The following is a 27782-nucleotide window of genomic DNA, read 5'->3' on the forward strand; positions in this document are numbered from 1 at the left end:
CCAGTGTGAGGGTATGGAAATTATGGACCAGTGTATAGCATGGAAATTATGGATCAGAGTGAGGGTATAGAAACTATGGACCAGTGTGTGGTATGGAAATTATGGACCAGTGTGCAGGTATGGAAATTATGGACCAGTGTGATGGTATGGAATTATGGACCATTATATAAATTTTTAAGCTTTCATGATGATAATAATAATGTATGTTAATAGAAAAAGGAGAAATGTATAGACTTACACGCCAGAAGTGAAGTTGTGGAAATTATGTGTGCCTTTGAACAGCTTCAAAATCTCATTCACTCTGTTGAGGATCTCGGCTAAAGAAAAAAAAAAAGGTTAGTTGATAGAATTCCTGGGACATAATGGCAAAGTAGATTTGTTTGTAAAACACACAAACCCCAATGAAAATCAAAAAGTGGTATTAGAATTATGTTTGGAAAACAAGTATGCTTCTACTGCAGACCAAAACAGTCTAAGTTCAAAAACTTACAAAAACCTGAAAAACTGCTTTAATGCAGGGTGGGAAACTTTGGTTTCTGACTCATTCATCTAGGAACTGTAGAATCCTTCACTGTACAGATCCATATAAGCCAAGCACTTGTCAGGACTGACACAGTAGAATCCTGCACTGTCAAAGTTTGCATAACCCAAGTACTGGTCTAGGATGAGTAGAAAAATACACTACCAAGGTCTGTATAAACTAAACACTAGTTCAGCAACTATATCTGAGATGCAAATATTTACTACAGTGCATAGAACATAAGCAAAACAATGGAAAATTGAACAAAATGCAAACTAAAACTTCGGAAATCTTACTTTATTAATCAATGCATACATTTATTTATATTCAGTATTTATTTATTTATTTATTCAGTTACCATAAATGTCAGAAAATGATATATTTCAACATACCATGATTCTTGATTTTCACAAATCTGCTCTGCATTCACTTTTTTCTTTATTATTATATAACTAAAATCAAAAACCTTTGCAGCAAAATGTTTTACTTCCAAAAATGTATAATATCAAGTGATTAACACATTTTCTCATAGAAAGAAAACAGATATGCAGACCTCTGTTTTTATCACAGTCAGTATGCTTTTGGACCTGAAACATTTGCCATCCAGTAGTGCAACAGGTACTGCATTGGCTGTTGAGGATAAATTCCCTGTGCTTGATTTTGACCTGCTGATAAATTAAACAATTGGTAACCCCACAGATTAAATGTTTTGTTGTGGGCGAGGTTGAGGAAAGCCAATATCTGATTGGCAAAGCTCAAGCATAGACTGGTGTGCTACATATTGTTTGGAAATTTGCCAGTTTTTAGTGATGTTATAAAACCAGTCCTATAATATCAGACAAATGACTTCTGCTTGCATCAATGCACTAACATGACTTTTTATAGGATGCTTTAAAGAGTTAATACCATGTTGCATTCAATTTATAGGAACAGTTAGGAAGTATTACAGTCCAACAGGCTGGTGCTGATGATCTATGACAGGTCTGTGACCAAAATAGACCAGTCCCAGACACTGGGCCAACATAATTTTCTGGCCCTGTATAATGGCATGAAAATCTAATCAGGTCAGTTACATCTGCATACAAGCATGACCAACAAATTTCATTTTTGTATACTACCAGCCAATTTTAAAAATGCTGGTCTGTGCTTAAAAATTCAAAGATAGATGTGTTTAGGATGCATATAAATACATCATCAGTTTATCCAACAGACAGATTGTGTGTGTGATTTGGATTTTAAACGTAGCTTTAACAATTTTTCAGTCATATCACTACAATGTCTGCAGTTTGGCAGTTTACGGTGATGTCTAGCACTGAGGCATCATGTCCCACCCAGTCACATTATTCTGACACCAAGCCGACCAGTCCTAACACTAACCTCTTAATGCTGAGCATCTAGCAAGGCAGCTGTTAGTACCATTTTTAAAAATCATTACTATGACTCGGTTGGGGTTTGAACCTGGGACCTCTTGTATCTGAGGCAGACGCTTGGACAGATTAATAAAACTGTAATAGGAATGGTTTGCAGTGAATTTGTCTATCAAGCATGTGCACTCAAAATGGAGGAAATCTATCTATACTTACGTGTAGTCCTGTACTCATCCGTTAGGAACTGCAAATGAGGAAAATAATCCCATGAGAGGAAAGTAAATGACTTACAATGATGAGAAAAAAATTAAAAGTTTACAGAAAATCATACTCTTACTCTAATAACCAAATTCAGTCATTTAATGTGTGTGTGTAAAAATGTCCCTGAATGTGTAGGTGTAATATTACCCTAAATAAAATGTAGCCATTTAATATGTGTAATATTTCCCTCAACAGAACAGCCATTTAATATGTGTAATATTTCCCTCAACAGAACAGCCATTTAATATGTGTAATATTTCCCTCAACAGAACAGCCATTTAATATGTGTAATATTTCCCTCAACAGAACAGCCATTTAATACGTTTAATATTTCCCTGAACAGAACAGCCATTTAATATGTGTAATATTTCCCTCAACAGAACAGCCATTTAATATGTGTAATATTTCCCTGAACAGAACAGCCATTTAATATGTGTAATATTTCTCTGAACAGAACAGCCATTTAATATGTGTAATATTTCCCTGAACAGAACATCCATTTAATATGTGTAATATTTGCTTGAAAATTACGAAAATAAACAAGATTCCAATATTACTTCAAAAATAGATGTAAATAAATAGATAAATTAATGTAAAATTACATAAGGTTACAATACATAATCTGGTTACACTAAACCATCTGGTGAAGGCTAAGGATACACTACACAATCTGGTTACACTGCACAATCTGGTTACACTAAACCATCTGGTGAAGACTAAGGATACACTACACAATCTGGTTACACTAACCTATCTGGTGAAGACTAAGGCTACACTACACACAATCTGGTTACAATACACAATCTGGTTACACTAAACCATCTGGTGAAGACTAAGGATACACTACACAATCTGGTTACACTAAACCATCTGGTGAAGACTAAGGATACACTACACAATCTGGTTATAATACACAATCTGGTTACACTAAACCATCAGGTGAAGACTAAGGATACACTACACAATCTGGTTACACTAAACTGTCTGGTGAAGACTAAGGATACACTACACAATCTGGTTACACTAAACCATCTGGTGAAGACTAAGGATAAACTACACAATCTGTTTACACTAAACCATCTGGTGAAGACTAAGGATAAACTACACAATCTGGTTATAATACACAATCTGGTTACACTAAACCATCTGGTGAAGACTAAGGATACACTACACAATCAGGTTACAATACACAATCTGGTTACACTAAACCATCTGGTGAAGACTAAGGATACACTACACAATCTGGTTACACTAAACCATCTGGTGAAGACTATGGATACACTACACAATCTGGTTATAATACACAATCTGGTTACACTAAACCATCTGGTGAAGACTAAGGATACACTACACAATCTGGTTACACTAAACCATCTGGTGAAGACTAAGGATACACTACACAATCTGGTTACACTAAACCGTCTGGTGAAGACTAAGGATACACTACACAATCTGGTTACACTAAATCATCTGGTGAAGACTAAGGATACACTACACAATCTGGTTACACTAAACCATCTCGTGAAGACTAAGGATACACTACACAATCAGGTTACAATACACAATCTGGTTACACTAAACTATCTGGTGAAGACTAAGGATACACTACACAATCAGGTTACAATACACAATCTGGTTACACTAAACCATCTGGTGAAGACTAAGGATACACTACACAATCAGGTTACAATACACAATCTGGTTACACTAAACCATCTGGTGAAGACTAAAGATACACTACACAATCAGGTTACAGTACACAATCTGGTTACACTAAACCATCTGGTGAAGACTAAGGATACACTACACAATCAGGTTACAATACACAATCTGGTTACACTAAACCATCTGGTGAAGACTAAGGATACACTACACAATCTGGTTACACTAAACCGTCTGGTGAAGACTAAGGATACACTACACAATCTGGTTACACTAAATCATCTGGTGAAGACTAAGGATACACTACACAATCTGGTTACACTAAACCATCTGGTGAAGACTAAGGATACACTACACAATCAGGTTACAATACACAATCTGGTTCACTAAACTATCTGGTGAAGACTAAGGATACACTACACAATCAGGTTACAATACACAATCTGGTTACACTAAACCATCTGGTGAAGACTAAGGATACACTACACAATCAGGTTACAATACACAATCTGGTTACACTAAACCATCTGGTGGAGACTAAGGATACACTACACAATCTGGTTACACTAAACCATCTGGTGAAGACTAAAGATACACTACACAATCAGGTTACAATACACAATCTGGTTACACTAAACCATCTGGTGAAGACTAAAGATACACTACACAATCAGGTTACAATACACAATCTGGTTACACTAAACCATCTGGTGAAGACTAAGGATACACTACACAATCTGGTTACACTAAACCATCTGGTGAAGACTAAGGATACACTACACAATCAGGTTACAATACACAATCTGGTTACACTAAACCATCTGGTGAAGACTAAAGATACACTACACAATCAGGTTACAGTACACAATCTGGTTACACTAAACCATCTGGTGAAGACTAAGGATACACTACACAATCAGGTTACAATACACAATCTGGTTACACTAAACCATCTGGTGAAGACTAAGGATACACTACACAATCTGGTTACACTAAACCATCTGGTGAAGACTAAGGATACACTACACAATCTGGTTACACTAAACCATCTGGTGAAGACTAAGGATACACTACACAATCAGGTTACAATACACAAGCTGGTTACACTAAACCATCTGGTGAAGACTAAGGATACACTACACAATCTGGTTACACTACATAATCTGGTTACACTAAACCATCTCGTGAAGACTAAGGATACACTACACAATCAGGTTACAATACACAATCTGGTTACACTAAACCATCTGGTGGAGACTAAGGATACACTACACAATCTGGTTACACTAAACCATCTGGTGAAGACTAAGGATACAATACATAATCTGGTTACACTACACAATCTGGTTACACTAAACCATCTGGTGAAGACTAAGGATACACTACACAATCTGATTACACTAACCTATCTAGTGAAGACTAAGGATACACTACACACAATCTGGTTACAATACACAATCTGGTTACACTAACCTATCTGGTGAAGACTAAGGATACACTACACAATCTGGTTACACTAAACCATCTTGTGAAGACTAAATCATGAAAATGCAAATGATACAAAGCAACTCTCTTTCAAGTATTATGTTTGGTTTGTGAATGCAAACAGCTCTTGACAGGACTTTTGTTGTCTACAAATGCTTATCTTCAATGCATGAAAATGAGTAATAAGGGTCTGACGTCAAATAAGTTGCTTTATAAAAAAAGTGAAGATTTCAAAAACTTGTGCACAAATGTAGATATGCAAATGGAAACCAACTTTTGATGATATTCCTTTTCTCATGCTTTCAGATTATCTGTACAGATCTTGCCCAAAGCTATGTCCAATTAAAAAGGTAATGCAACTTAAAGAGGAAAAAATGTATTCATCAAAGAAACTTTTGTTCTAATGCAGTAAAACTCCCTTACACCAAAAAAATATCTACACTAAACATGAGGCTGATTTATCAAGGTGGCCAGGTTGAAAAGGTTTCATACAAGTATTAGAAAAGCCACAGCGAACCAAAATATGTGACCAGTCTACAGTTAAAGAGGGGCTGGTATTAGGAATTATTTCACTACAAAAAAGTTAAAGCCATTGAAAGAAATTAGCCTGTTGGATACCTCCATATTAAGAACTTTAAATCTATACCAGTATTTATCCGTCCTTAATTATTCTTCATAGACTGGCTTCACTGTAGACCTTGCCCAGGTCTAACTTACCTGCATAGATAGTCTTTACTGTAGACCTTGCCCTGGTCTAACTTACCTGCATAGATAGGCTTCACTGTAGACCTTGCCCAGGTCTAACTTACCTGCATAGATAGGCTTCACTGTAGACCTTGCCCAGGTCTAACTTACCTGTATAGATAGGCATCACTGTAGACCTTGCCCATGTTGAAATTACCTGCATAGATAGGCTTCACTGTAGACCTTGCCCAGGTCTAACTTACCTGCATAAATAGGCTTCACTGTAGACCTTGTCCTGGTCTAACTTACCTGCATAGATAGGCTTCACTGTAGACCTTGCCCATGTCTAACTTACCTGCATAGATAGGCTTCACTGTAGACCTTGTCCTGGTCTAACTTACCTGTATAGACAGGCATCACTGTAGACCTTGCCCTGGTCTAACTTACCTGCATAGATAGGCTTCACTGTAAACCTTGCCCAGGTCTAACTTACCTGCATAGATAGGCTTCACTGTAGACCTTGCCCATGTCTAACTTACCTGCACAGATAGGCTTCACTGTAAACCTTGCCCAGGTCTAACTTACCTGCATAGATAGGCTTCACTGTATGATAACTTACCTTCTCAACTGGTGCAAAAGCATAGCTTGGAGTCAGATAAAGGTAAGTCCGAGAAGAGCAGTGATTTTTGCTGTTAAATCCCTTGGTAGTTCTTTTATGTCCTGTAAATGCATCATCACAAAACTGTAGAAAAAATTGTATTTATCAAATGGAAAATGTGTCCAAGGATGAAGAATGCCCCTTCATACACGCCATGTGGCATAATTTAACCAGACAGACAGATGCATGGGCAAACAGAAAATGGTAATGATATATGCCCATTCCACATTCACTAAAAAGCATACAAATCACCTGACAAAAAAAGTATTGTCCCCATACTTTGAAAGGATGATAACTAATAGTTGTTAAAATGTCAACCATAACACAAAAGACATGCCAATGTTGTAATCAGTCCTGCCTTAATGTTTCCATGTTTACCACATAATTAATCCACCTGCAAATAAAAATCCCATGAGCTATTGTTTTTATGTCCTATTCAAGTATAACAAATAGTCTGTTGCTTTTGTAAGGTTTTATTGCTTATTTCAGTCAAATAGCACCCCACCTTCATGCACTTTGGTATAGTTCTTTTGTTTATTTCACAAATATCTCCCCTTCTTATTATAGTTTCATATAGTATTTATTTCAGTCAAATAGCTCTCAACCATAATGTAGTTTGGTACAGTTCTTTTGTTTATTTCAGTCCAATAGCTCGACAGCTTAACGCATTTTTGTATAGTTCTGTTTTTTTTTATTTCAGTCAAAATATTGCCCACCAAAATGGATAGTTTCTTTTGTTTATTTCAAAGTCAAACAGCTCCACCTAAATGCAGTTTGGTAAATAACATTTCAACACATGATCAAATTAACGACAGGTTCCACTTACTGCATGTGTAAACAAATTTTACAGAATGCATTATCATGAGTAAAGCATCACACACCATGGCAAGACAAATATATGTATCTAGTATGAAGTCAATGACACTAATAATGTTAACAAATGACTCCTCTGTCTCAATAACATTTGCAGGCAAGAAATAATCAACATACAAGACAGTTTTGATAGAAAATTAGAGCTGATCCAAACAAATCAACTCCACTACAAAGTATCCCATTTGGAATAACTCTGGGTTTTCTGCTGTGACCAGAAGACATGACTGAAGGGATACACATACATTTGGAATAACTCTGGGGTTTCTGCTGTGACCAGAAGGCATGACTGAACGGATACACATACATTTTGAACAAATGTGGCAACATGAACACATCCACAGCATTATATGCCAGGAAAATAACACTGAGATCTGGTTGTGTCAAGAAAACACGCAAAAAATATTTTATAATAAAAGTCATGAATTTGTAAACATATAACACTTAACAATTCAAATGTAATTAGAAATTTATAATGGGAATGTAATTTTCATATCAGAAATAACACACACAAAAATTATCACATCATGACATCACAAATAACATTACGACATATCTACAGCAGCATCTTAGAATGGTTTCTTTAGCAAATGAAAATGGTATATCTATACTAACTGGTAACCAGTCTGCATGGACTGGCATTTAGATGGTGCTCTATTGGGTTAGATTTAAAAAAAAAAGAAATTCCACCATTTTTCTCACTGGTTATACTCTTATTTAATTCCTTTATTTTAGTGCATAATTGATGTGTGTAAACAATTTTGGGAAATGAACTAGTCTCATATCATTCTGGTCAGGAGTCCAACACCTTAGCCACCAAAGTTCTCCAAATCAATTGTTACCTGTGTATAGCATGAACGTATTTACATTGTAACCAAGGTCTACTTGCATATAATGGGAAGGCAGTTGAGGGTCTACTATACTCCTTTAAAACTAAACAGTATAGACCCTGATCTGCTTGTGCATTATGTCCTGGCATAACTGGGTACACCCCGGTACATTATGCCCTGTCATAACTAGGTACACCCCGATACATTATACACAGCAAAACTGGATACACCCCGATACATTATAAACAGGCAAAACTGGATACACCTTGGTGCATTATAAACAAAATTCAGCATCTGTTACAAGTATCCATGTGTCAACAGAGTGGAAAATAGGTCATGAAATGGTCCTTACCAAACACTTTGATGGACTTGGGCAGGTTGTCATTTATCTTCTGTATCACGTTTTCATGGTGCAGCAACATGTGTAACGAGAAGGCAAAGATACATTAAAGATACATTAAACAAGGGATATATGGAAATGCCAGTAAATAAAAATCTTTGCTGTATTAACTTGCATCAAACATGGAAACAGTCTTGACAAAGCTCATTATACCTAAAATATCAGAAGTTAGCACTTATAAATTCTGTAAATTATTGATGCCAATTTAATAGATGTCTTATTGCCCTTAATAATTTTCTATTTAAGCAACATAACATACAAATTCATTGACAAAAAACCTACGGCACTTGATACATGCCAAATTTCTAGAAAACTGTTGAGGGGATGGGACATTTTCATGAGAGATTTGCTGTTGATAGACAAAGCACTGTACATGGCCAAAGTAACTGACAATTTACAATGAATAAACAGTGTTCGTTAATAGTGTTAATTGGATCTAAAAGCTCATCTGCTTTTCAAGATTATACATTCATGATAAAATAGAAATACAAATTCTTTACTGCCTAAAACAAAACTGTTCTGGACAATCAAAAGTATATAAAAAATTTAAAAACTATTCTAAAGCCATTTTTACAACTACATGTTTCATTGCTTTTTATTTCATGTTTTAAGAGTGATGTCCACAATCAGTACAAATATAATGTGTTGCATATTATTTTCAGATTCTTTTCTATTAAATTTTTTTGAGGCCAGTGTTACAAATTATTCCCCTTTGTTGTAATTTACCTATTACTTCCCTTGAAGATTTTCCATGTCTGCAAAAAGGATGCAATTTAAGGGCAACTACTGTGCATTTATTTAATTTTCCATGCCAAATGCCCACAATCTAGCACAAATATAACTCATTACATATTAGTTCTTGATTTGTTTCTGTGAGTTTCATTTTCTGGAACAGTGTTCTAAACTAGTGTTCTTGCTATAATTTTTAGTTTCCTTTAAGTCTTTAATGTCTTAAAAACTTGTGTCAGTAACCTGAGTTAGCTAACTCTTTTGTCATCATGCCAGTACTACCACCAATGTAAACTTAAATCACTGCACAAAAAATGCATTAAAATTTTCTCTTCCAATCGCTGTAAAATACTTTAAAACTTCAATCTGCATTTGTTTTTGTCAGCCATTTTGATGTTATCAGCACTCCAAACATTTTTCACATCATAGGTCAAATTTTGTTTAAACAGAATATTGATTTCTTTTGTACATGTAGATGTGACAAATAAGGAATGATGTTTACATGTGTACAACAGCCCTACTTTGCAGGGTATGCATTTATGAAGGCAGACTTCAACTGAAAAGAATTACAAACATATGTCTCTATTGAAAAGATTTACTACTTGGCAGATATCTAAACAATCAAATTAGACATGCCACTATTTGACTGCTGCAGTGGCCTAAGTGGCAGAGCATCTGCCTCAGATGCAGGAGGTCATGGGTTCAAACCCCAGCCAAGTCATACCAATGACTTATAAAAATGGTACTAGCAGTTGCCTTGCTAGGTGCTCAGCATTAAGAGGTTAGTGTTAGGGCTGGGTGGCCTGGTGTCAAGATAATGGGACTGGGTGGGACATGATGCTACATGTCTACAGCATGATGCCCCAATGCTAGACATCAGTATAAACTGCCACACTACAGACACTAGTGATATGAATTTTTTTTAAAAACTACCTTAAAAATCCAAATCACACACACACCCTGTCACTATCAGCGTGGATTACCAAAACAACGGTGCATTTAAATACATCAATATTGGTACTGACAATTATTTTATCAATACTGAGCATGCACAATGTATGCAAAATGCTTTATTATTGAATGTAACTGTCAATCAGCAGGTCACTTTAATGTTGTTGTCACTGTAGCTGCTGTGGGTTTAATGCCATTTTCCAGCATACATAATGCTTTACATGGTTGCCAGTATAATTGGTGCAGGAAGAACATGAGAAAATCCCAGTAAAAACCAGAAAGCCATGGAAAACTATGTGCAAGCTTTGTCACATACCCACATGGCAGAACCTGAGACTCAATCACATGTGGACAGAGATGAGTTGACAGTGAGCAGTAAAGGCAAGCACTTCTGATCACTCAGCCATTTAAGGCCCTGGTCACATTATCTTTACTGTTGTAAAATTGTTATGCAAGATAAACTATAAACTAATGTGCTGAAAATACTTATTGACAAGAATTTTGTTCAACAGATTTGCAAGAACTGATAATTAGAAACTTATCTTGAGTGAGATGACCTGACCAGCTGCTGACACCCCTTTATCTGTCCTTGAGGCTCGCTGGAATGACATCTGTATAAAAAATATTTCCTATTAAAAAATGCTCCTGTATTCATTAGAGACCACCTACTGAAAAAGCAGACAATAACAAATCTGTGAAAACATTTGGATCCCCATCTCAGGCAACAACCCATCTTTGGATACAATAGAATCCCCATCTCAGGCAATAAACCATCTTTGGATACAATAGAATCCCCTTCTCAGGCAATAACCTATCTTTGGATACAACAGAATCCCCATCTCAGGCAATAGCCCAGTTTTGGATACAATACAATCCCCTTCTCAGGCAATAACCCATCTTTGGATACAATAGAATCCCCATCTCAGGCAATAAACCGTCTTTGGATACAATAGAATCCCCTTCTCAGGCAATAACCTAACTTTGGATACAAAAGAATCCCCTTCTCAGGCAATAGCCCATTTTTGGATACAATACAATCCCCTTCTCAGGCAATAACCCATCTTTGGATACAATAGGATCCCCTTCTCAGGCAATAACCCATCTTTGGATACAATAGGATCCCCTTTTCAGGCAATAACCCATCTTTGGATACTCTTCCCCAATTCCTCAAAATTTAAATACTGGCAAAAATATCAGCTTGCAAAATAAAAATATTGCTATCCACAAAATCTAATTTTACTGGCTGAAATTTGTTGCTACTTGCTTAAAACATTGAAACCATTATACAGAAGATTCTCTTTCCTACCAATGTTGTTATCTGTCCTTTCCTTGAGCTGATAGAGAAGATCCCCTTTCTTTAAATGTTATTGAAAACCAGCAGAACAGTTTTAACTAGATAGATGACAGTGTCCCATGATTTTAGGAATAATGGCATCTTTTTTATCATTTTTTCCAACCTGATGATTGGTGAGCAATATGCTTGCACAAATACATTCCCCACCTGCCCCAGATTCTATATCTATACATCACAACTCCACTCCATGAGTCTATAGAGATAAAAGCAAACAACTATTCTGAAAATAGTGTAAGTAAAATGAATAGTCAACATGCATATCTTTTGATGATAAGCAAGTAAATAAAATGAATTATCAACAAGCACAGACATGTGAGTATAATTACTGGTCAACATGCATAGACATGTGAATAAAAGGACTGGTCAACATGTAGATCTTCTAATGATAGGCAAGCAAGTAAAATCATTGGTCAAAATCTAGATGTGTGTAAAGCTACTGGTCTGCAGGCAAAGGCACAAGAGTAAAATTACTGGTCAACATGCACAGACATGTGAGTAAAATGACTGGTCAACATGGATATCTTCTGAGAACAGGCTTTCACTAAGCTTCACAGCAATCAACTAAAAACTGCAAGAGCAGCTGCATTTACAAAAATCTGTCACACACTGCATCCAGCCACAAGACAAAAAGGGCAATAACTCTAAAAAAAATCATATGAGCACAACGATTTGGCAATATGTGCATTTTTAGAGAAGGACGATAATATGTACAGATTTTCACAGCTGTCCATAAAATAATCCCCATTAAGTTGTGTCCCCAAGATACTATTACATTCTGCTGTAGGACATAAAGTGTGAAAGCTCATTCAAAATTTGCAAAATCGATATGATTTGTTGATATTCACATCTTCAAATGATAACCATAACATATGCAAATTTTCAAGGTGTTTGTCTCATAACTGTGTTGTGCTCACAACATTGTGTCATACTCTACATCTGACTCCAAGTCAAAAAGGGCAATACCTCTATTAACAGACATCTCTCAATGGGATTGACACTCCAACAAGCAATGAGAATTTCCAGGAAGTCAAGATGAGACCAGTTCTTATTTTCAACTGCTCAGTGCTGGAACCATCTATGATATTTCTGTGCAATAATAAGTGTTCCAAAGTAACCACTGCCACAGTCATATTGGATGTAAGATCATCATCATTTTCATTTAGAATTCATTTAGTTTCAGCAGGTTTTAACGCAGTTTGTCAGCCCATATTAATGGAGAAAAAAAACTTCCTTCCAAAGTAATGTTAACAAGATTTTCAGGCTGGCTACTGTGGTGGCCACATTGGATATCAGATCACCACCATCTTCATTTTGGACCAACATTATAAAAAGTCTTTTGGTGAAGACCATATGTCGCTACCACTAGTCATCTAGAAGGAGAAGCAATATCTAGATTTTCAAAATGGTCACCATAATGACCACATTAGAGGTAAGATTGGTACCATTTTAGTTTAGAACCATCGAGATGTCTTCTGGTGAAAACCCCATATTGATATGACTGCTGATTTTCAAGAGAGCAGCAATTGCAGCCATAATGGATGTCAAGCCAGCATTATCTTCATTTATGTTCCACTAGGTATCACAAGAAGTCTTTTGGGGAAAACTCCATAGTGATATGACCAGGCATCTAGGAGGATTTTCAAGATGACAACTGTCAAAGCTGTATTAGTGGTCAAATCAGCACCACGTTATAAAAGTATTTTGGTGAAAACTCCATCTCAGTACGAGTTTCCATTTAGAAGGACTTGCAATAACAAGATTTTCAACATGGTTACAATCATGGCCATGTTCTTTTAGAACCAATGTAAAAAGTCTTTCAGTGAAAACACCAATGCTGATACAGTGAAGGAATAATGATAACCATTTTCAGAATGGCTATAGAGAATATCTGAGTATATTTAGGACCAACTAGGATTAATGTGTCTGTCAAGTTTCATGGCAATCCTCAAAACAGCTCAGGAGAGTAGTGATTACAAATGTGTGCAACAAGACAAATGACCATCATCATCTTATAAGCTTTTATGGTTAATTGTCTCAAATGCAGTGATTTCCTGACAATATACATCTTTCTGATGGTCATCATGATATCTCTCAAGTTGTCATGGTGATCCAATTAAATCTGAAAGACTAGTTCTGTACAGAAGATTCTGTCATGTACTACATTCACATGGATGACAAAAGGGCAATAACTCTAACAAGACTTGCAGCAACAAAGTTATATGCCAACTTTAGCATCTAAAGGTGATGAATATAATATTTACCAAGTTTTATGACAACTATAAAAAAAACAAACTGCAGGACTATTTGAGACAACAAGATTGTCTGATGGATGGAAGGAAGGACAGACAAATGTGTATGAGGAGTACTATATCCCCCCACCCCTAAAGAGGCAGTGGTATAAAAATAGTTTAAATACCTTTGACATGTCATCAGCATGCTCTTGAGGAATGCACTCAGCTTTCACCAAAGCTTGGAGAATGTCACGCTCTATGGTTGGCATATCCTTGTTGCTGAAAAGAAAAAGATTTACCAGCAGAGTAGTGGAAATAATGTACAACTTTGCAAGTATTTCAATGTCTTTCTTTCTTGCAATATTTGTTTGGGTGTACTGGTATATTTTCTCATCTCACATTCAAACTGAGACTGAACTTAAGAAGTTAGAAGAAAAGAATCTTCCAATTATTTTTAATTAATTATCTCTAAATTTTCTAAAGAAGTCAAAAAAGAGTGCATCAAAAATTGAAACACACATGAATCGTCAAATAAATAATTTTGTTTTTTTTTAAATATTTTACTCTCAAGAGGATTTTTATGACTTCAAAAAATCAAGAGTACCTTTCTTTCTAAGTATTGAAAGTATTTTTGATATTTTCACTGATTATAATATTTTTCAAATTAACTGCTGTGGTGACCATTATGATAGACTACCACCAATGTCATTTACAACCAAGCAGACAACAATAGGTGTCTTATGGTTCAGGACCCATGTTAATACGACTATCAAGGAGAATCGTGTCAAGATTTCCATGATGGCTGGCATGGCATATATAATTGGAACCATTTTCATTTTTAGAACCAAATAGGTATATAAAAAAAACCACATGTGAAAACCCCATGTTGATATGACTGTTTAGGAGGAGCAGAGATAAAAATATTTTCAAGATGACCACCATGTTGGTCAGTTTGCATCATTTTCATTTCAGACAAACTAGATACTGAACAAACTATACTGATTGAAACCAAGCATCAAAATGACTTTTCATAGACATAACAAGATTTTCAAGATGTCCACCATGGTGGTCGTACTGGACGTATGATAGGCACCTTTATTATTTGGGACCAACAAGACATTTTGACACGTCTTCATGTGAAAAAAACATGGTGATATGGCTTTCTATCTCTGAGGAGTAACAATAACAATTTTTTTTGTCATGGTGGCTATATTTGATACCAAATGGGCATTACTTCCTTTCAGAACCAACTAGACATCATAAGAAATCTTTTGGCAAAATCACAATGTTGATATGACCAGCCATCTTGGAGAAATAGCAAATAAAAAGACTTTCAAAATGGACATTGCAACCGTACTGGCAGTCAGAATGGTACGTTCTTCAATTAAAATCAACTAGACATCAAAAGAAGTCTTCCTGTGAAAATCTCATGCAGACATAACCATTCAAGAAAAGTAGTGATAACAAGATTTTCAAGATGACCAAAATACAGTCATACTAGATGTCTGAGCAGAACCATTTTCATTTAGGACCAATTATACATCATAAGAAACCTTTCAGTACAACCCCCATATTTATAAAACATCCACTAAGGAGGAGTAGCAATAACAGGACTTTCAAGAATGGCTTTCAGGGATGGTCCTGGCTTTTAAAAAGCTGTCGCCAAAAAAATCGCCAACCTCAATATTTTGTCGCCAATTTTCAAAAAGTGTCACCAGAACAAGTAGTGTACATTTTTTCAAGTGTTAATTTAGTCTATTAATGTAACAGGCAATGAAAATTACAAAAGATGGGTTAGTTAATACTCTAATTACAACAAGCATTAACAAAATGTTACAAAGTGTTACATGAAGATCCGTCGCGATTTTAGGGCTGCCCACTTGTTGAATGCAGTTTCAAAGTCTAATTTTTCACATCTGTACATGCTGATTCTCATTAAATTTTCGAGAGATGAGATGCAGAGTTTATTTCTGATTTCAGTTTTTATGAGGTTCATCTTACTGAATCCACATTCACTGTCTACAGTGCTGACAGGTGACACCAGTAGTCTCTCAGCAGCCCCCCCTTATGGCTAACTTCACAAAGCTTGTAGTGAATTGCTTCCTAAATCCCAAGAATGATCACTGAATGCTGTATAAATTTTCTCGACAAACAGAATAGGATCTCCATTCCCACGAATGAAACTTACATGAGTCAACACCTGGCGATATTGGACCGTATATATAAGCATAAATTCACACCCAATTTAGGTATTCTTTCACTTCTGTATTTTGAGAAATAAATAATTATTATTAATTATGCAAAACTGTTTTTTTTTTGCTATTTTTTGTTGCGGAGTTTAAGTCTCTGCAGCTGTAACACAGGATTGACGGCAAAAGGAAAAGATCAATGAGTAAAATGCTGCACTGGCGACAGATATAATTGTGATTGAGATTTTTTCCATTTGTTCTGTAGTTATACGCAGTAGTCGGTACTTCAAAGGTTAGCAGTTTTCTATGAAGGTTCAACAAAACTATTGTATTGGTATATGTAAAAAAAAAAGAAAAAAAAAAGAAATAACAGATGGATTTGCCATTCAATTAATTGTATCTGTTCTATTCGCGTCTTCAGAAGTCGGTCAGTTGTAGGTATAGTTCGGTAGCATGATTGACTGTAACACAGCATACAGTACTCAGCCCAGATGTCAGCATAAGCAGATTATGATGTAACAATGCACTGTAAAGATGGGGTTGTCAATACGAACAAAGGATCGTTTGTGTAACAGATTGATTCCAATGCATTGCTTAGTCAAGTTTGTGGCTTCCATTCATTCTCCCTTTTAATTTATCCAGTCCAAATCCATGATTGTATGTACAAATTAAATAACCAAAAAGTCTGTCGCCAAAAAAATCGCCAGATGGGATATTTTTGTCGCCAATAAGGAAAAAAAATCGCAATTTGCGACATTGGCGAAGCCCAGGACAATCCCTGGCTTTTGTGGCAACAATATGAGATGTGCAAGCGATTCAATTTTCATTTAGGATCAACTAGACTGCACAAGACGTTTTCTGTGGCAGCAATTTTGACATCAGATCAATACCATTTTCATTTATAACCAACATGATGTCATTATAAGTCTTTCAGTGAAGACCCCATTTGATACGATGGAGGAGTAACATTAAGATTCTTAATATGGCCACTGTGGCAGCCATATTGGATGTGCAAGCGATACCATTTTCATTTAGGATCAATTAGACTACACAAGAAGTTTTTAAGATGGCCACTGTGGGAGTGCATGTCAGGGCATTTAGGATTAACTAGATCAAGTTCAAGGCAATTCCCCATGTAGCTTAGGAGTAGTAGTGATAGTAAACTTGTCCTAATAACTTGATGGAATATCAGTGACATGTCACACGACAAACAACAGACTATCCCGGAAACCTTCCCATTCTATAACCCACAGAGCTAACAATTACTATACAAACCACATGGAAATGCCTGTATATGTTGTAAGAGTTTATATGTACACCTAGGCCATCAAGAATACTTGTGTATATTGTAAGAATTTGTATGTACACATAGGCCCTCAAGAGTGCTTGTGTATATTGTAAGAATCTGTATGTACTTGTACACATAGGCCCACAAGAGTATGTATTTGTATGTACTTGTACACATAGGCCATCAAGAGTACTTGTGTATATTGTAAGAATTTGTATGTAAACATAGGCCATCAAGAGTACTTGTGTATATTGTAAGAATTTGTACGTAAACAATGGCCCTCAAGAGTACTTGTGTATATTATAAGAATTTGTATGTACACATAGGCCCTCAAGAGTACTTGTGTATATTGTAAGAATTTGTATGTACACCTAGGCCCTCAAGAGTGCTTGTGTATATTGTAAGAATTTGTATGTAAACATAGGCCCTCAAGTACTTGTGTATATTGTAAGAATTTGTATGTACACATAGGCCTTCAAGAGTACTTGTATATGTTGGTAGAATTTGTATGTACACATAGGCCTTCAAGAGTACTTGTGTATATTGTAAGAATTTGTATGTACACATAGGCCTTCAAGAGTACTTGTGTATGTTGTAAGAATTTGTATGTACACACAGGCCCTCAAGAGTACTTGTGTATATTGTAAGAATTTGTATGTAAACATAGGCCCTCATGAGTACTTGTGTATATTGTAAGAATTTGTATGTAAACATAGGCCATCAAGAGTGCTTGTGTATATTGTAAGAATTTGTATGTACTTGTACACATAGGCCCACAAGAGTATGTATTTGTATGTACTTGTACACATAGGCCCACAAGAGTACTTGTGTATATTGTAAGAATTTGTACGTAAACACTGGACTTAAAAGTGCTTGTGTATATTGTAATAATTTGTATGTACACCTAAGCCCTCAAGAGTACTTGTGTATATTGTAAGAATTTGTACGTACACATAGGTCCTCAAGAGTACTTGTGAATACCATAAGAATCTGTGTGTACACCTGTCATTAAAGTGCAATTTACTATATACTTTAATGAATGTGTGCAGCAAGTTACATACTCACATTTGCAGCCCATGGTAACCTTTCCCACAATAACCAAAAAGGAGGGCTACTTTCTTCTTCCTGTCCACTCGACCCTGTAGCCATGAAATATGAGAATAGATGATCTGACCGTGCATTCACAAAATTAATCCATAAATGTTAATATTGGAACTACTACTGACCATACATGAATCGCAGTAATGTGTGTTATGAACGGTCTCACTAAACATGTTTTATAATCTGAAAATGTGCAGGGTTTAAAAGCTAAGCCTCAAGCCTCTACCACATAATATGATACAACAGACCTGATTCCAAACTAAACCCAAAATCGGACAATAACAATGTGCATGGAAATAATGAATTAACAATATACTTGCAAATTTCACTTGCCTGACTCAAAATGGCAAGTGCTGATTCAGGACTGACCAATATTTGTCTCTAATAAATAGTAAAATCTGTTGAGAAAACTACAGAGTTTGTTCACTTTATACTTTTTTATCAGAAATTTGTTTTCCATTTCTTTATTCTAGCCCATACAAATGTTTGCTCTCAATCTTCAAAACCAAAATACACTAAGAGGGAAAGCAAACAGGTCTCAATTTTTAATTACTTCTTCTTTTTGTCTAAAGTCTTCAGGCTGTTTAGTCAATGACACCAGAATCCTATGATCCTGTCTATCTATGTATGATATATTGCAGCTTATCATAGCATTTAAGCAGAAGCTTTGGTAAGCATACAGAAAAGTCTTTAGGTGTGTAAAACAGTCTTAGAAAAATTCTGCTCCATCCCTGTAGGCACAGTTGAGTGGGGTGAGGAATTAATAACAAAAATATTACGATAATGTAGTTTCACTGCAGATTCTAGTCTGATTTTAAAAAATTTTATTAAAAAAAACAATACACTATTGCACAAAAACAACCAAATGACACAGAAATCAGACATCTGATAATATGTTCATGTACTGAACAGCCACAGGTCCATCACAACTATACACTGGATGAAACGGGCCCTCCACTCTCAGAAAAAAACACCACAAACTGTTTAATTTTTAACTGGATTAATAGTCATGACAATGATAAACTAAACATTAATATTTTTAATTAAAAAGCTGTGCACTGAAGTAAAATGCAGAATTAGTAACATGCTAAACAAAATGCCCCCACCCCCTGCTTGGCACCCAGGGTGGTTGCCTGTATTGCCCATTACTTATGATGGTCATGGAACTGCAGTATAGTATTACAACTCTAGGTCTTAAAATATATAACACAAAAAAGTGGAATTTTTTAAAAGTAAAATCAACAAACATTGTATTTCCTTAGAATACAAAATGAAAACTCAAAAGTCTCAAAGTATTGTGAATTAAATATCAATAATCATAAATATCGTATCACAAGTATAAAAATAAAGAATGTTTAACGCTCATTAATGTTAAGAACATTAGTTACAATCTGTAAGATATAGGCTTATGGCACTTGACTAAATTAATTGTCTGTTTGTCAGTTTGGCTACAGTAGTGTCAGGGAATATGGAACTGCTATGAAAACAATTTGGCAACCATTATGTAACCATGTTATAAACCAAATCTGTGCTACAACAAAGTGCATTATAGCAGGGTACCCTTGTATTAAGGTGCTGTTTTATTATATGCAGCTTTCTTGTATTCTTTTGCCAGTGAATTGAGAGTTATTAGAAATAAAATCAGTACCTCTAACTTCTGTTTCTTGACAACCTCCTCCTCTCCATCCTCCTTTTCAAGAACCCGCTTTTCTGAAGCTTGTTTCTCCAGCGTCTGAGTAAACAATCATGTCAGTTTCAGATACATATTGATTCATGCATGAAAATCCGATCTATATGCTATATTAACTGTGTGTAAAATATTTTCAACCTCCAAATTTTAAAATGTACTTGTATGGTTAACTGCCTTTATATAGTCTAACCTCACCAATTTTTGCTATGTTATGGTATTTCATATTATAACAACCATCAATGTTGACACATATCAGCTATCACTCACATAATGTGCATGCAAACCTGGGTAAAAACCAGGGATGGGCAAAAATATGGCCCGCTGTTGGATCCAACTCACTGTGTGTGGCCTTAAAAGACACTTTATCTGACTCCCACCTGTTGGAAGTTGCCTAGTCTAAACTGATTGATTTGCTTTATAATCTGACGCCCCTACATAATGACACTCTATGCACTGACACATCTGGGTCTGGGATGTTCACAGTTGAGCACAGCATTTACTCTGAGGCCAAATAATAAAGTATCTGTAGTTCTGATTAACCAACCAACCCTATTATTCCTGCTGACCCTTAATTTTTGGTGGAAAAGAAAGAACAAATTTGAAAAATGAATAAAAACAATTTGGGAGAAAAGGGATGTAGCACTAATTGATGTCAAATTCTGGATGCGAATGAAGTTTATTTTATGCTTCACTTAAATCCACCTCAATGAAACAAGACACAAAACATAAACAATAAAAAAGAAGTTTCTACAATTTTTTCTCTCAATGTAACCAGAGCGACATACAGTATATATTTTTTATTTGGCCAGACCATGAAGTGAGTCTGATTATGACTGCATTGTCAGCTCCATTTTGATTTGAACTTGTATGTACCAGGGGGGTGTATGATGATACCCAGTACGAGTTCCTCTCATCAGAGCTAGTTCTAGTTCCCGAGAAAATGTGTTGCATGGACATGTATATTTGGGTCACAAGTATTAAAAAGAGGTTGTATTTTGAATAGTGCTGTGTACATTTTATTTGAGTGTGAACATGTTAAATAAAGAATTTAAAAGTGACTTGGGGAATGAAAAAATAAATCAAAGCATTTCTTGCATTTTTTATTTTAATAGTGGAAAGAAAGCCACTAATACCTTCAAGTGATTTCTTTTTCCTTTTGTTTGTTTAAAAGCAGAATCTAAATAAATTTACTATCAATAAACTTTGTATATTTTGTGATTCACCTCAATAGTCTCAGGATTCTTTGTTCGGAAATGTATTTTTCATCTCTCACAATACACACATACCTGAATGCATTTCAGTGGGAAATTCTTTGAATACTAAACAACATTGTGTTCAACTTAGTCAAAAGAGCATTGTGCACTGTAGCTGAGCTGACAGGTAAGTTCCACATGATGTAGAGGACATCCATTATTACATAATTATATTTCTGTCACTTTCTAACTGGGGCATTAAAACTTAATCTGTCCACTTTTAGCCACAGCGTGGACAATCTCCAATGACCACTACATCCGATCAGTGATGGGACAGAATTAAGGTCAACAGCATGGACAATTTGAAATGATCACTACATCCAATCAGTGATGGGACAGAATTAAGCCACAACATGGACAATCCCCAATGACCACTAGATCTGATCAGTGATGGGACAGAATTAAGCCACAGCATGGTCAATCCCCAATGACCACTACATCTGATCAGTGATGGGACAGAATTAAGCCACAACATGGACAATCCCCAATGACCACTACATCAGTGATGGCACAGGATTAAGCCACAACATGGACAATCCCCAATGACCACTACATCCGATCAGTGATGAGACAAGATTAAGGTCCACAGTGAGAACATGGATTTTTTTCTCTCCGTAATCTGTGATGCATGTATCTTATTTTCTAATGCAAGGGGAAAAACTCCCAAACCTGTTCTTCCATTGTCTGTACAACAGATGCCATTTTTGGAAGTCTGACAAGTCGGGATAAACCTTGGATTGCTCGTCTAAGCATCAGTCCTCACTAACACAAGCCTGAAACATAATAAGACATCCGATATTTATGTCACACTTCAACAAATATATCAAATATCTTAAATGGGGTGAGAAAGGTTATAGGAAACACTGACTAATGCATGTATTTGTCTTGGGATTTATTTTACTACAAGGTTGGAGGATGACAAATTTACTATACCCATGCTTTGTTTGGCCACAAAATGCAGATGTGAAAAGGTTTCAGGTTTATTAAACTTGCACTTTTCCAGACACATATGGGTACACTAACAGGTTTCATGTTTATTACATTACAACTATTTTCGACACAAAATGAAGACATTATGATATCCTCCATCTATCTGTTGCCACATCCCTTCCTAAACTTTGTTAACAAGCTGCATCTGTTGCAATGATTTGCAAGACAAGTGTCATCTTTGGCTAGATTCCATGGGGTCCTTTTTAAGGGGGTTCAAGGTCAAATATATTTTCAAAAATGCAATTACAATGGCATTTGAAATATTTTCCAGCCAAAATTTATACAATAAAACCTGTCTTGAAAGACCAGTGCTGTAAGACCAGGTTCTCAAAATACAGATTCAGTGATAACAAAATCTGAGAGCCTGAGGCCCAGGGCCCCTCTAATTTTAGATTGGGCCCATCCTATTTCTAACTGAGGTGCCTGACAGGCTTGTCAAAAAAAATCTAATTTGCCTGAAAAACCTTTGATCATGCTAATGAAACATGAAAATGTATTCTGAACATGTTGACACATCTGCCATAGCACAAGGCAATCTAAATCATATCACCACTGTCCTATATGAAAATGATTTCTGCTTTAAAAAGGAGGAAATCTGAAATATTAAAAAGGGGGAAATTTTGGGCATGAGGAAATTGGAGTCTGGGCTTGTGTTATTTCAGTCAAAGCTTGTGAGTTTATTCAAGTCACCAGCCTGGGCCTGTGTCTAAAAAAATTTCTCTTTGAGCAGTGAGATTAATTATATAATGTTATGACCTGTAATAAAAGCCCACCTGTTTTAATACCACATTTTTTTGGCAGAAGGATTGGTCTTTCAAGACAGGTTCTACATAAAACATAGCTTGATGTACATATGATGGATTTTACATTAAGACACCCCATCACTGCCATGGGATTGAGTATGATGCATATTTAAGAAATCTCTACATCACTGCTTGGTGGTGAATAAATTACATGTTAGGAATCCCCTGGATAACAATCACAGTGATGAGTTAGTAATCCTCTGGGCCACTGTAAGGGTGGTGAGTATCATGTGTGTGTTAGGAATCCCTTGGGTAACTGTCAGGACTGTGAGTATGGTACATGTGTCAACAATCCAGAGTTGTCATTATGGTGCATGTGTTAAATTTGTAATTATGGTACATTTGTTAGAAATCCCCCTGGGTCCCTGTAACGGTTTTGAGCACAGTGCATACATTAGAAATCCCCTGGGTGACAGTCAGTGTTTTGGCCATGGTACACATATTAGGAATCCCCCAGGATACTGTCAGGGTTTTGAGCATGGTACACACATTAGGAATCCACCAGGACACTGTCATGGTTTCTAGCATGGTACAAACATTAGGAATCCCCAAGGGCACTGTCAGGGTTTTGAGCATGATACACATATTAGGAACCCCCAGGTCATCATCAGGGTTCTGAGCATGGTGTACACATTAGGAATCCCCAAGTCACTTTGAGGGTGGTGAGTATGGTGTATATGTTAGGAATACATGTATGTACAGTACAGTATTAAGCCAGGCCAGTAGAAATTAAAGTGAACTCTTCCAGCAGCCAGTAAGGGTTGTGAATTATATATATTCATCTGAGGCCCTGAGTACATGTTCTTTAGCAAGAAACTTTCAGTCATTCTGCTGAGTGATAGTGGTAGTTGATAGTCTAGCTCAAACTAAACTCATTTTTGAGAGACAATTTACCAAGATATGCTCGAACAGATAACTAACACCTTGGACTAAGTGAAAGCCTCATCAATGACCATGCCTGAATGACAGGTTAAATGGTGATGTGACAGGAAACAATGTGTGAGTTGGCATTGTTTCCTTTATAGGACATTGTGAATCTATTAATATGCTAGTGTTGTTCCAATTATCAATTATAATCGATCATCAGTTTGTTGAGCAAACTAATAAGATAATCGATTGTGAAACTCTATAATCGACTGTGTGTAAAGGGATGCTAATACTTTTTAGTTGCAAAGGTTGGTAAAAAATCCTCCTGTGTACATGATAATCTAAATAAGGCTTCCAATCCATTGAAGTCGATCTGAATTATTTATTTCCTTCACAACTTATAAATATAAAACCATACCATATTCCATAGGTGCAAACTTTCATAATTAGGAACATGTAGTGATGATTACATGATTAAGCTCTTCAATTGTTGAGTTAATAAATTTAAACAAATTTTTGAAGATTTGTTTCAGTTGGAAATAATGACAAAAAAGAAAACCATGTCCTTCAATACTTTAAATTATAGACATATCATAAATGAATGGAAGGATTTGGGGTAACTACAACAGTATTATAGTTACATAAGACTGATGAGCCATGAAATACTGCTTTCATTTAATAAAGTTGTGGAACAAAAATAATACAATTGAAATAAATGCAATATTGTTACCAGGATAAAGTATACATGCCATTAAAAGACATTACTTCAGTAAATTTATTTCAGATTTTGAGCTCTTGTGCATACATATAACATCAACCAAACAAAACTTAAAATTTGGTCTTAGTAACCAATTATAATCAATTATCAGTTGGTTAATGGAACCGATTATCAATTATAAAAATTCTGACCGATTCCCATCACTATAATAGGCACAACCTAACTGGCTTAAGGCTGCGATAAGATACACTGCAGAATGGTTGGAACAACAAGGGTTTATTGTTATGATGTACAAGTAGAAGAAAGAAAATTCCTGACACTATTATTGATATCCCGGAGAAAATGTCAGGCATTAAAATTATCACAATCATGCTTCAGTTGCATTCCAGTCAACTGAAGTGTATGTCAAAAAGATGTCCTTTTGCTTGTATAAGATTCTGAATTTGTTACGAAAAAAATACCTCAAAGTAAGGTCAGACTAAAGGAATATGATTTTAATTTGTACAAAAGCATCAATATGGGCTACCAAGTTTGTGAGATGTTCAGGAAAATTTCACTTTCCAATCTCATGTTAGTCGACCTCAAAACATGCTACATAGTTATTTAGGCATTAAGACAGCAACCCAAAAATACAAATGTCAGGGGAGGTGTCTTACATTATAGGACTACATGTACCTATTAATCTATCCAAGCTGGCTACATGTAGCCAGCCAGCCATCCATTATATTTTTTAATGTTATATATAAAACAACATTCTAAAACACTAGCAACATTTTAATCCTGATGCATTTAACCCTTTGGAAAAAATTCTACTTAGAATATAGACTCAGTTTTTTCAAGAATATATTACAAAATCATGAGGGAAAAAATTTAATGATCGTCAACATTTTAAAAAATTCCCAGCAACATATACGGACTTAGTCCAGGTCCATATACTTGGATTTAGACTCAGTCCATTTATTCTACATAAGGCTGTAGATTAATGCCCTGTGTTCCTGCTCTGCAAATGGAATTCAGGTAAAATGTCTTAAATAAGCCACCACCTTTTTTCTGATATCACTACATGTGGTTTCTTCTCTGCATTATGGTTTCTCCACCATACAAAAACAACGGTCCATCACTCCCCAATCTGTACAGATTGACAGATAATGAGTTATAAATTGAAACAATTCCACACATCTGATGCTGATGTGGAAGTGTTGAGAAGATCCTATCTCTGTTTCACTGAGAGTGCTCCCAATCATAAAGGAATTCCAAACATTACAAACTCCAATAATATATAGTTTTCTCATATTAAGTTTCAATGACAATACCAATGCATTAAAGTAACAGTCTATAATATAAATTTGGAATAGTGGATGTTGTCTTCATGGGACTACATACAGTATGCTGTGTACCTTCTGGCCAATCTTGATTGAGTTTCATGATTCAAAGTTCAACTCAGCATAATCAAAGTAGCTGATCTTCTATATAGTAGAAAACTCCTATCTAACATCCTACAATTATGCACGAATCAGCTTAGGAAATATTAGTCCTACAATGTAAGACATAGCACATGTTTTTTTTTTCAGTGCCATCACCATCACCCCCAAGAACAAAAATTTCGGGTGATGTGTCTTACGTTGTAGGACTATGGAAATACTGGACCGCAAAATTTGCGGCATCACGTTGCACAGGAATTATTCAGAATTGTTGTCAAGTTTTCCTTAATGTAACATTTAGCCTCCTGTCAAAATGTGCAAATTTTCACGTGATTATGATAAATAGGCAAAATCTTTACTACTTCCTGTACATATATATAGAAATAAATACAGTCTCTCAATCACATTTACCATGTGGTAACGGACGCTGACATGTTGGGTGTGGAATTATGGGGAAAGTGTAAGTCTAATACCTAAATAAAGTATTAATTACCAGATCCGTCGTTTAAAACTTGGGAGCAAAAAAAAAAAAAAAAAAATGAAGCAAAGGAACTTAATTCATCATCATCATCATTAGTAGTAGTAGTAGTAGTAGTAGTAGTAGTAGTAGTAGTATTAATAATAACACACCCAAAGTAAAAACAAACTTAGAAAGCAGACTAAACAGGTTTATGTCTTCTCCAAACAACGTGATAGCTCCTGATCTTTTGTTTGTTTCTTTGTTTCTTTTTTAAAATAAACATTCTTCTTCTTCTTTGCTTGTTTTGTTTATTTGTGTTTTCACATGTATTACCAACTTTTTCATCTAAGCATTCAACATTTTCATGTGCATTTTCATTAATATTGTCATGTGATATAATTGTAAATATACGAATATTAATGCCTGCAGAAATGTAATTGTTAATTAATTATGTTTTCATAAAGTTCTTGACTCTTCCCTCTTACTTGCAGTCTTCTCCTGAATTATTTACACCGTATAATTTGAACTTTAAAGCTTTCAGAAACATTCAGTTCACAAGGTCTATCTGAACACATCGCTTTGTTGTAACCTCCATCCCAGTCCCAGACAGAACGGGTCCAAAATAAAAAATAAAATATAACAACATGTAACAAAAATAACATCAAAAATTAATTTAAAGACACAATCTACAACAAAATTATCTACATATCCTATCCGTAAAAACAGGTCCACCAAATACCATCAGCATCGGTCAAGCAACTAATGGTTTCACTTAAAAGATGTACAAGTCCAAACAGTGCATAAAAAAGGCATAAGTTAAAAAAGAAACCGCAGATATAACATCAGTATCCTTAAAATCTATTAAGCCCACCTACATATTCTAATAGCCATAAATTTCATTTATCTATGTCAAGCATTTTCTCCTCATCATGCTATACGAGGTTTTCAATAAAAAGGACAATGTTCCCAAAGTTCCAAAAATGCACAGACAAAACTGCTT

The 27782-nt window shown here is 35.5% G+C and overlaps 1 protein-coding gene across 1 annotated transcript; it reads right to left on the bottom strand.

Moving 5' to 3' along the window:
* Positions 1-214: 214 nt before the first annotated feature.
* On the bottom strand, positions 215-26774 carry LOC149795024 (pseudouridylate synthase 1 homolog). The gene is made up of 10 exons (XM_089964025.1): positions 26734-26774; positions 22193-22296; positions 20229-20312; positions 18545-18618; positions 14188-14281; positions 10958-11028; positions 8690-8757; positions 6599-6699; positions 2104-2131; positions 215-317 (listed from the first exon to the last, which is right to left on the bottom strand). Exons 2-10 carry the CDS (start codon positions 22274-22276, stop codon positions 235-237), a joined length of 687 nt encoding a protein of 228 aa, XP_089820151.1. The 5' UTR covers positions 22277-22296; positions 26734-26774; the 3' UTR covers positions 215-234.
* Positions 26775-27782: the final 1008 nt, after the last annotated feature.

This window comes from Sinohyriopsis cumingii, chromosome 7 (assembly GCF_028554795.1).
Source record: "Sinohyriopsis cumingii isolate HCF-2022 chromosome 7, ASM2855479v2, whole genome shotgun sequence".
Lineage (NCBI taxonomy): Eukaryota > Metazoa > Mollusca > Bivalvia > Unionida > Unionidae > Sinohyriopsis > Sinohyriopsis cumingii.